This window comes from Amblyomma americanum, chromosome 9, assembly GCF_052857255.1.
Source record: "Amblyomma americanum isolate KBUSLIRL-KWMA chromosome 9, ASM5285725v1, whole genome shotgun sequence".
NCBI lineage: Eukaryota > Metazoa > Arthropoda > Arachnida > Ixodida > Ixodidae > Amblyomma > Amblyomma americanum.
The window spans coordinates 124,207,537-124,219,758 of record NC_135505.1 but is presented as its reverse complement, the minus strand read 5'-3'; the positions used below and the strand labels follow the sequence as shown (position 1 = coordinate 124,219,758).

Below are 12,222 nucleotides of genomic sequence, written 5' to 3'. Positions count from 1 at the left end.
TTGCCATTTCATACGTTCGTTTAGCAGCAAACAGTAGTGCGTACACCGATGAGCGTGGCTAAAACTTCTAATAATGAAGTCCATTAAAAAGCACACCCTCTGTGAAACAACTAAAAAACACGAAATAATGTGCGAAAACAGGTTTTTGCTTGTGGACACGACCGCCAACTTTTGTTGGCGTGAAGGCCCAGGTGCGCTTTCGATCTCCGAGCAGAATGAGTCGCCCTGGGCTTGCCACGCCCGTTTTATAATCTCAACCATGTTACTCGCCTCCTCTAAATCAACTGAGTCTTCAACTTTTTTCATCTTAATTGACAATTTACCCAAAGAACGCCAGCGGGCTCTTGCACGAGTGCTTCGTTTCTGCCAACGTACCCAGCGCACACGTCTCTGTCACTACCGCCACCTACTTCAAAGCGCAAATGAGGTGTCCACGGGACCAGGAAAGTTACGCGGGCTTCCTTTCCTTTTATGTCACAGAGGCTTCAAGTCCACCTGCAGAGTTTGCGTGGTAGGAGGCTAATTGTGACTTTTGCGCATGGACCGAAGTTCATAAAGACGATGACGTGCAATGCACAGAGCTAAAGTGTGGCAGTTTAACGCCAGGCGTGATCGCTGCAGCATGTTTTTTCATGCAATAAAGAAAACGTTGTGGCGACACAAAAGTGCTCTCTTGCAGTGGCCAGCGAAGCTTATCCGTTAGCGCCTCCGCGGGTTTGAAACCGAGTGAAGTCAATATTTTTTTTTTATTTCTGTAGGTATCTGAGAGGCCTCAGACAAATATCGCCTCTTTGTGAAGTAGTGCTTTCGCACTAAAAGTCTGGAACCGATACATTGAACCTAGTCATGAGCCATGAGTCCTCATGGCGCATGAGGCCTCAAAATGCAAGACAAAAAAAAGCTTTCAGAACGGCTTGCGAATAATTATTACCAACTTTAGGAAGCAGTTTGCATGTAACAGCACATTTTAGCAAAATTTTATTGCTAAGAGCAGTGATGTTTACTACCCTCCTACTTGTTCTCTAGAAGAACAGAGGTTCTGTGAAAGCTGTTTTTTTTTAACCACTGGTTTGCCACAATGAAGAATTGGAACGTTCCAAGCCTTTCATTCGCATGTCATTCACCCGTGTTTAATCCCTGACCTACTCTGCCTTCTTCCTGTCTCGGAACGTTACACCTATCGCTCTTCTTTTTATAGCTCGCTGCGTTTTCCTTAAGTTGAACCCTTTTCGATAACCTCCGCGTTTCTGCCTATAGATTAATTCAGGTGAAATAGAGCTGTTATATACTTTCGTCTTGGTAGACATTGGTAAACCGCCATTCATGATCTGCGAGAACCTGGCAAATGAGCTCCACCCCATTTTTATTCTTCTAGTTAATTTGATCCTGTGATTCGGATCTGTGGTCTCTATCTGGACCAAATAGACATATCCATTTACCACTTCCAGCACCTTGTTACCAATTGTGTACTGCTGTTCTCTTCCAAGACTGATGAACACTATACTTTGGTTTCCTGAATATCAATTTTCATACCTACCGTTCTGCTCTGCTTGTACAACTCATTGGCCATGCTTTGCACTTCATATCCTGAGTGACTTATCATGGCAACTACCTCAGCGAACAGCAGATTACTCAAATATTGACCATTAATTCTTATCCCCAACTCAAGCCAGTCCATGGGTGCGGCTATCAACAATTATGAGCCGTCCTAGCATACGCTACACCTTTCAGGTGGCGCACTTTATGCTTACATATACTTGTCACGGTGAGGTAGTCTGTGAACCCTTCGTTTTATTTTTACACTTTCCTTTTTGCTTCCTTTTCCTTATTTTGATCTAGTCTATTTGTACTTTTACTGGTGTTAACCTTTTTATTTTCAGTTTCTTGCTTTTTATTTATATTCGTATACTTTTAGCCGATGTTCCTACCTGCTCCTTAGCTATATACTTACTCCCGTTCGGCTCTCATGTTATGCTAGCTGTGGCAGGGGACTGCTTTCTAAAGGCAATCGAAGTTTTCTGATGTCCACGAGTTCATCTTTTGTTTCGCACCAAGACCCTGACGCTGAGGTCCGTAACGGTATGCGAATGCGGCTCTATGAGGTGCGAGGGTGTAGGCTTGCACAAATAAACTAAATTAAATTAATTTATGGCAGCTCGTGGGTATCGAAGCAGGGGCAGCGCGAACACATCGGCTTTGTTGGCCACTGCATTAGGCCTACACACCATCCCTGCGATTGGATTGAAAAACCTTTATTTCTTCAGAAGGCAAAATGCAGATGGTCCGTGCTTGGTGGCCATCAGTCCACGGCTGACAGCGACCTCAGTAGCTCATTCAATGGCCTGGGTTTAAACGCCCAGGTCTGAGCTGATCAACACGGCCGCCCATTGCTGGAGAGTAGAAATTGTATTAGAGGTTCCGATGGCGTCTGCTCTTTACAGTTACACAATATGCCATCGTACGTGGCTATTTGGCCACATAGTGCGCATTCCGGGTCGTAATCATTGGGATAGAGTTTTGATAGTGAGTAAGGAGTCGCGATATGATTCGGGCGTGCTACCTTTTGACTATCGCCGTAGCAGAGCATCCCGCGTGCTTACCTGCCAGTCTCACGTGCTGGGCTCTGGATGTCGTCTTCAGCAACTTCTTTCCGCGCGCAACTCATCCAGAAACAAAAACCGAACTGAAAGGCAATGTGCTTGCGCCCCTAATTCACGTTTGCACTAAATACCTTGCTAGCGAAAAAGCCGCCTTGTCTGGGGGTTAATTAACAAAAGAGACAAATACAACAGTTGATAAATGGCAAAACAGACAGGGAAATCTCCCTTTGCTTATAGTAGGGGAGAGATGGAATGAAAAAAAAATACTCATATATAACCAAAATTCCGGAAAGAACAAAAAACAATAATAGAAGTCTCTGGTGTGCTCCTCATTACTACTTAAGCGGAGCCGAAAGACCGCATGCTTCCGTATTTCCTGCGTATGAAAAAAATTGATTGCCCATATTTAACAAGTGATTTAACCCTGGCAGCGCAAACACCAAGATTAACTGAGATACAAAAATTTATGCAAAGTCAATGTGCTAGCGCGCCTACATCGCGTTTAGTTTAAGCAAGTATTTCGGGAGTTAATTTCTTCTCTTCCTGTTGCAAACCGCTCTCCGGCGTGTACCATTTCTTTGGCGCTATACCTCCACCTGTGCGTTGTAATCGCGAGAACGCCGTCGCCCGTTTGGCAGGCAACGAGCGGTACCAACCCGGACAGCGCCCAGCAAATGCAACCCCTCTCGAAAAGACTTCTTCATCATTACTTGGTTCGACAATTCATGGCCCACCGGCATGCAATGTCACGCAGGCATCTTCATTTTTAAGAAATTTCTAACGTACTACGCCAATAATTCTCAAAAGAGATTCCGCACTCCGTACCTCATAGGGTTCAAGGTGTACTCGTGATAACTTCGCTTGCAAACGTCGCTTGCAAACGGATATAGTCGGCCATAATAGACATTAAACCGCGCGATGATGACAACGTAGAACCTCACTGTTCTTGTGCGTTTGTTCTTTATTCCAGTGTGCTTGTTTGAAAATTGTGCTTCGTAAATGTGCCAGCCACTAGTACCAGGAACTGTTATTTTTATACTTAAAACCGGCAGAAAAGTGGCAATGGAAAAGAAAGTGCCAGTCGTAAACGTAAATTTCTGCCTTGAGCTCTCAGTAATGTTCCCGAGGAACGTACGTAATGTTAACTTGTGGTTATACGTCACGAATTATAATTTTCTCCTTGAATATTCTCAATGACAATTCACCACTCCCTCCTTTTTTTACTTGCCGAACGGGGAGAACCAGGCGAAAGCGCGAGAATTATCACAGTTAACATCGCTAAAAATCGATGTGAACAGTATCTGCCGGAAAAAAAGATCTTGAAACTGTAATTCATGTCGTTGTTTTTTAGCGACGAACACGGCATCTTATTTGAGCCCTCACTATGAGTGAACCATTGTGAAGCAACTGACTTTACGGTGTATTTTTGCATCATTCGGTACTTGCATTACTAGATGCAATTCATCATTCTCATAAACATCAGCCTCACTGCGTCTACTGCAGGACAAAGCGCTCTCAAGGTGACCTCTCGTGCAAATATGTGGCCACCTTATTCCCGTTGTCTTCATTATATAACTTCGTCCACATAACTGTCTTGCGCCCCCCACTAAGTTTGCCTCATCCTATCGGCTCTGAAGGACCTCCTGTTATCTACTCTTCGCATTACACTCCCTCCCCACACGGATGTCACTTGGGTTTTGGATGGGATATCACCACTTCGCATTTGTTCCCTCAGCCACTCTGCTCTTTTAGTCCGCCTTAAAGTTACATCTAGCATTTTCCTTACCGCAGTACTTTACGTTGTGCTCAACCTTATTTCAAGCCTTTTCGTTACTCTCTCAATTTCCAACTTCTGGGCATAGAGCACTTCATCATCATCATCATCAGCCTGACTACGCCCACTGCAGGGCAAAGACCTCTCCCATGTCTCTCCAATTAACCCTGTACTTTGCCAGCTGGGCCCACCTTACCTTATGAAGCATTTACCCCGTAGCTATTCAAGCACATAATGTTGTAGCAAGTAAAACATCTTCCACCAATTTTCTGCACTCAGCACTGGTACTGTGCAAACATGTATGAAAGGAAGAGAAACTGCTCTTGTTTTTCTGTACTCTTGGATGGGAAAATAGAAGTGTCTTTTGAGACAGCTTCATGCACATTTATCACTCTGCCCTCATTTTGTGCAGTTGAAATAGATGCAGCAAATAACATAAATCAAGGCTTCTGCCTTAAAATGATTTGCGTATTTCTGATATTTGATATATTACGGCCAAAAACAGAGGAACGTATCGGTGATTACTTCATTACATTGTTTTTAGTGATGTATTCTTCTGCACTACAGCTCCTAGCAGTTCAGATAAAGTTAAGCGAACACGCAAGTGAAATAAAGTTCGAACCTCTTGCTTTCCCCATCTCTGAGCTAGAATTCCTGGGCTCTACTTGGCAGTAGTTTGTCCCGCACATAAACTTCCGGTGGCATCTTAATACGAAACAACCTCAGAATTATGAAAGCTAGCTTTCGATGTATACAGTCTCTTTCAGTCCATACACAGCATGAGTTTAATTTTTTGCGAACGGATATAGGAATGCGGTGGTGCTGTTCACCTTGCTTGTAACAGAGGTTCAAATAAGTTTATATTTTATTGAGCGTGATAAACGATTATTCCCGTGATAAAGGTGCCTCCCCTAGGAGGTATCTTTTGCATCTTCTATAGCTAGCCATATATTAAATATGTGGACACGCAATGATTATCTCATTTGTTCAGTGTATCGTCAAAATTGTGTTGGAAATGCTGAAAATTGTTAAATACCGCTCAGAAGTGCGTCTACGGAACAAAGGTACGTGCTTCAACAAAGAGCTATTGGTGACTGCTTTTTTCCGTAGTGGTTTACACATACGCGAGGCCCTTACATGCAATATCTATGAATTCCCTCATCGTATCTGCACATGATGCAGTGTCACCCACCGATTAAAAGCAGACTGATAATCTACGCAGTGTCAATGCACTTATTATCTGTCGGCTAGGTCACATCACTGGAATGGTAGCTGGACCCATCGCCGCGGCCTTCACCACTCTCGGTATATTCCTCCTCTCTCTTCTGTGAAGGTTATCAAGAGCGGGACGTTGCTTTTTCACAGAATGTCCCGCTTCATTGGAAAAATAGTTAAGTGCTATCAACATGATGGCGAAGTTTCGCAGCACATCCATACGGTGGTTGAAATCACGTAAGAGATGACATCAGCACACGCGAAAACGTAAAGCAGTGAACGTTCAACCACGTCTTGCAAACTTCCACCCAATGCGCGGATAGGATACTCTGAATTGCTTTGCACACCGGCGTCACTGGATCAACGGGATATACAAAGTGCGTCCTGCGAAAAGCCACCTGAGGATAAAATATTGTTTGCTTGCGCTTATTTTGAAGATTCTCTGTTGATCGACTTCACTGTGTACTAAGCAGATTCTTTTCGTTTTTACGCTTGCATCTTTGTTTTTTATTCAATCTGTGCGACATTGAGAATGAACCCAAGCCCTGCAATAAATATGCCTTTAAAAGTTGGCGATAAGCCTCTCGCAGTATCGCCACCTCTTTCTTAATGTTATATCAAACCGCGTAGTGTGCTGGATGGCGGACATGAGAGAAACACTTAACGCTCAAACTCTTACCGGCATAATATGGCCAGAAGCCTGTATTAACTATTTCACCTATGAGCTGCATTTAATTGTAAACATGCCGGGATGCATTTCATACGTGTTTTTTTCACACGTAGGCAAGATAATACTTATAACTTCACCCAAAATTTCGTGCCAAATTCTGATAATCTTTTTGTCACCGCATACTTTCCTCGCTTCAGATACGATTCACAATATTTTTGTCACTCAAAAGCAAACTCAATGAAAGAAAGTTCACAAGAGGCGCGGCATCTGACAAATCCACCTCGTTAAATGATTAATGTTGTTTACATTAAATGCGTCATGAACTGTTCCTCCCACTGAGAACAGAAAAATCCCCCTTTTGTGTTGTGCAGGTTATCTATTTTCGACGATGTGTCGCCGGTCACGCACATGCCTGTTGTAGGCAGTGTGTCTGCAACGGAGGTGGACTCACGAGAGGCCAAGCTATTGAGTGTAAGATATGTACCCGATAAGCTAGCAACTGTCGAACTTGTTTGGCAGCCGCGGGCCATTGCCGTGACGAACAGACGGCATTGTGTCGTCTCAAGGCTCTCCAGATTAGCACTGGCTAAGAAAAACACTGCTTAGCCATTGCAGTCCTCTGTCGGCAATAGCGATTCCGGTATCTGAGCCAAATAAGTGTTAGAACAAACGCCCTCTTTCGAGTCAATGTACGGCTTTCTGTGCGTAGTTCATCGAGAACTGCGTGTTTGATAAGAAGGTGTTTCCAGAAGCGCGAGTGGTGATTAAGTGGCGCAGCGAGGAAGCACAGCGTACGTAGGTGTTTTAAATAGTTTATGGTTACAATGACAGCTACTGTATCATTTTTCCCAGATTCTTAGGTTCACTGATATATTTTTGTTTGCTTGTTTACTGTCCCCCACACGCATTATATATAATATATATATATATATATATATATATATATATATATATATATATATATATATATATATATATATATATATATATATATATATATATATACCAAAAGTGATTTCTGGCCGCTGATTTGGTCAGTATAATATAAAACAACAAAAAATTGAAGAAACATAACAGGATTTAATTCACGACGTTTCGGCTGGTCCTAAATATATATATATATATATATATATATATATATATATATATATATATATATATATATATATATATATATATATATATATATATATATATATATATATATTTCGCTCAGCCTTTTCCCTGCGTAAGCCAACAAAACTTAGTTCTGTAACTGTTCGTGTGCGTGTGTGTGTGTCAACATTTTTCTTTCAGCCATTAAGCTATTAGAGTACTAATTACCCTTGATCAACTCTACAAAATAAAATATAGACATACATTACCCTTGGCATTCCTTGCTTTCGGTGACTGATGGCTTCGTTTGTCACTGACGTCGACAAACTGCCGGGCACTGCCGGGCACTATTAACTCGTGTTTCAACTCGAGAAAGCCGCTTTATGTATGAGTCTAAATATAGCCTAAATTAATTTCGCGCAGTTTTTCAACCAACACTAAATATTTTTTTTACTTCCTTGCTCTATCACGTTTATTCATTTTTCATTTAAACTCACCGATTTCTTCTGAAACGGCGCGATTTACGAGAGCGGCCAACACATTTGTTCGATCCGGTCGTACATGGCTCTCAGGAGTGCGTTTGAACCTAATCGGAAAGACAATGACGACTGCCGCGAGCCATACTTGAATACCTCCCTATCGTAGTTGAGTCACGGGGTGGCAACATCAACGATTGCCAGAGCTACGTCTATTGCACCGGGTGCATTGGGCATTTCATAGCTCGTCTACAGCAGTGCCGTCTGGGAGCGCCTGCCTATGGGAAAGATAAGGGGCTGAATGAAAAGGCAGCCAGCGGTTGCTGCGCAGTAGGGCGTTGTCATTCGCTCACCGCGGTCGCAGGAGAAACAATGGCAGCGAATTTGCGGTTCCTCGCGCATGTCTTGCTCGTCGCAAGCCTGTCCGCGACGACATACAGCAGCCCACAAAAGAGGGTAAGTGTTAAATCTCGCATGAAGTTCGCAGAGTTGATATTGCGTTTTTGCACAGGCTTTATGGTTATGCATGCCGATATCCCCGAGCGAAGTTATTTCTTGTGGGAACAATATATAGCTGGAACAAAACGCAACGTCGTATATCTCATTGGTCGTTCGCGTGCATCTAGGTACTGTCAGCGGTAGCATGTTCAAACCAACGCTGTCATTCGCAATCATAATTAAAGACCAAATATTCTGGTTCCTCATTTTTCAAAAACCTTTACTAATTCGCAGTTCATAAAGATTTTTAATAGATGCACTCACACTTGTTTGTTTTCGATGTAAAAAATTGTTACCCGAATTTTTCAATTATCATTACCTCGTTATTTTTTCCGCCATCTATAAAGTGCGTTGTATTTTTTACTCCAGAGAGTGAATTCAACATGTGGAGAAGCATTTAGTGCACCGTGAATTATTTCCGTCCTTTTACTTGGAAATCCCTGTTATTTATATAGTTATTAATAAATTTATTTATTTATTTATTTGTATTTATTTATTTATTTATTTATTTATTTATTTATTTATTTATTTATTTGATTGAACTATTGATTCAATTCCCTCATTTCGAACTTACATATGTTCGACTGTACAATATATCGATACGGGTGACAATAACAAGGTCGGGACAGCTTCAGAAAGCGTTTCCCAGGAACGGAGCAGAGAAGATTCATACTTTTCTCCAAGCGGCACCTGAAAATACGCGGTAATCTCAAAGTTGTCACGTGGCAGATAACACTTTTTTTCTCGCTTCTTCTCCCTTAATAAACGTTTTGTAAAGTTGTCATGTCATCGCGCCTTTCTACTTTAGAGAGTTCTTCAGGTCCTTTGACTTAAAAGCATGAATCAATAAATCTATTTCAGATGTTATAGATGGTTGACATACAGAAGGTAAATCAAACCTAGAGAAATCATAACCCCTGTTCATACGGTAATTTAAAAACTAATGATAGGGTTGGTCACAGCTGATGCAAGAGTGGCTTAATGTAGGAATATGAGAGAGGCCTGTGTCTTGCAGTGTGCTTAGCCGAGGTGACGATGACAATGATATCTGAAGCCCTCCACTCGTTTGTGCGCGCAATAAATCTGCACCATACCTGCATACCTGCTGCATTCACGCATTTAACGCTAGGCAGTTTATTGATTCATGTTGACTGCAGCATGACTTATGTTTTTCTCTCTCTGTTTCAGGAGGCTGTCCTCAGCAGCAGAGGCGTGGAGATTGAATCTCTTTCCGGTTTATGTAAGTTTTTTTTTCTCAAGCTTGGTTTCCTCCGATGTGCATAAAAGTGGTCGTTAAATATAATCTTATTTCGCTAGAGTTAAAAATGATTCCTTATGTCAGCCTATAAATTTATCAGCCTGTAGTTTCGTTGACATTTTTGTGTTGAGATGGCAATATACTTCATACAGTAAAATAGCGATCAAGGAAATGTAGCACAAGATTCCCGCCATTCTCTAATATCGATAACATCTCCTTTGTCGGTCGCATAAAATATATGTGTCTATGTCGCGGGAAATACCATAGACGATGCCACAGGAGACAACAGCATCTCCCTTGTCGATCACAGACACTGCCGCAGTGGTCGTTGTTACGTAATCATGAAATCCATTTAAATCCAAACAAAAACCCATTTTGTGATTTACTTTAACCAAACACTATGACAGCACACTTTCATACGCGTTAATTGCTTTCTATCTTGTTGTCCCGGCTTCAAGTTCGAATTAAACGTACACTAGAGGGTGAGGCGACGGCTTTCAGAAACGTGCGAATAACGGCTCAGCAGGTGAGAGCAACAAAGTTATGAAAATTGTCGCCTCGCGCTCCGCAGACAAAATGTTGCAGTGCTGAGTATGAAAAACACAAAATAGTTTCCCGGCCTACAGCAGGCCCATGACAGATTATCTAGCGAGGAGAAAATCGGCATTAACTGCAACGAACTTTTTTCACTGAGAGCCATCTACAACTGATTCACTCTCACCCAAGGGCTTCCGTGTTGTCCTTAAACCAGATATGACGTGCACCTGCGTATATGTTGTAACGGGGTGGACATCTTTCGGAGTGTAGAATGATGTCTCGTTTTGTCTTGGAACCAAAGCGAGGTGGCTTGGGATTGCTGCTTACCTGTGGAGATTCCTCTTCTAAGTGCCACAAGAAATATTGCGCGATTCTGTTGAAATTGTAAGCAAGAGATAGAGTTCCTTCACTCGACAAAAACGAAGCCAAAGTAGCTGATTGCAGAGTTTAACTCCTTTTCTAAATATTACAGCTGCCGTGATTACAGACTTCAACCTGCGGCCCCTCAACTCAACGTCACTGCAGGCAACGTGGAAGTCAAAGTTCGAAGAAGGCCTGATCTCCTTCATTGTCTGCCTCCTCGGTTCTCCCCAGAAAACCTGCACTCACCGCGGCTACGCCGCCGTTAAAAGCCAGGAATACATAATCGGCAATTTGAAACCCGAAGCACATTACAACGTTAGCGCTCACTACCGCAACACAGTTAAAGGCACGTCCTACGAATGGAACGCGTACCGCACTCTCACGATGCCACCTCCAGGTAAGATTCCAAGAATATACCTATCGAAACAGCTGCCTGTCTCGTTAAATGCTAACTAAGCTGAGCTTCCTCCACCTAGACGCAGGTTTACCTACAGGCATATACAAAATACGCTTATGCCATAATCTAGAAAAAAGCGCTCCTCGAATGCTTCGTGTTGCACGTGATGAATAACAAACCTCGTCCCGCGCGACATTTTAAACCGTTGTCTGGAGCACAAAAGTTGACGTGGCTAAGATATTGTGTTATATCAGTAGAACGTTACTACGATTGTAGAAGCGACGAATAATTTTTTTCTTAATGACCAATACGAATATATTTTCTTGAGTGTGAAATCACATTACATCAAATCTACTAGCCAACGTGCAAAATTTACGCCTATAAAACAGATGACCAGCGCTTTCCTCTCCGGCGGAATTTCTTGTCACTGATCCATAAAGCCTATTTCGTTCAAATGCTACATTTTCTTTTAGTTCAATAAGCTCACGGGGTGCGAATATAAGCGGTCCTCTGAGCTCTCGCTTCGACATTGTTTAATGACCACCAGTTTCAGTAATTCGTGCATGTTTTCGTGCGCCGCTTTATTAGTGGCAAGGAATGTACATATTTAACTGTACCGCAAGGTGTAAACTGGAGGTTTTGCAAGCAATGCCCGTGAAAATGTGTATTACTGCTCGCTGACAGTTCTAAAAATATTGTCCCAAACAGGAACACTGCAATCGGACTTCTAATAACCTATGTCCTACCTCGAAGTTCTTACCGAGAGTATTTTCTTTGTCCCTCAATAGGCTGGGTAAGCGCCGCATCGTCACCTGTCTTCAGTGGACTCCTGGTGCTCACGTCACTACTCTACTTCATCGTAAGATGATTGCAGTGAACGCTGACATGATTGTTCTAACGACCGAACGGCTCTCAAGAAAGAACTGCGAACATTCTGAAAACTTTCTTCAAGCTCGTGACACTCGAATGGCTCTTGGAATCGTTTAAAGAGAACTCAAATTTGTATGGAATAGTTTCGTTTCGTGTGGCCCACGCAACTGTCACGTCCGCAGGGCCACAGCCTTCTGAAATTATGCGGACTTTTTATGCTTTGCTCAACCGGGTACATAATTTACACTCAAAGATATAGTGATGAGACTATGTGAAACATGTCAGCCACCAACGAAGGGATGGCTTTTTAGACCAAAGTGACACACATTACCGAATTCAGTGGTCAGAACGTATAGTAACTGCAAATAAATATTTCTTTTTCCTGCCTTTGTGAACTTTAGTGCTTCCTTCGTCAGCAATATCTCTCCTATTTTAGCAGTCAGTAGTGCTTGGTAGACTGATCAGAACT

The 12,222-nt window shown here is 42.4% G+C and overlaps 1 protein-coding gene across 1 annotated transcript; it reads left to right on the top strand.

Annotated features, from left to right (window-relative positions):
* Positions 1–8,128: 8,128 nt before the first annotated feature.
* Positions 8,129–11,893, top strand: LOC144104253 (uncharacterized). Its single transcript, XM_077637148.1, has 4 exons — positions 8,129–8,286; positions 9,517–9,568; positions 10,596–10,883; positions 11,672–11,893. The coding sequence occupies exons 1-4, from the start codon at positions 8,203–8,205 to the stop codon at positions 11,749–11,751; spliced, it is 504 nt and encodes a 167-aa protein (XP_077493274.1). The 5' UTR covers positions 8,129–8,202; the 3' UTR covers positions 11,752–11,893.
* The last annotated feature ends 329 nt before the right edge of the window (positions 11,894–12,222 follow it).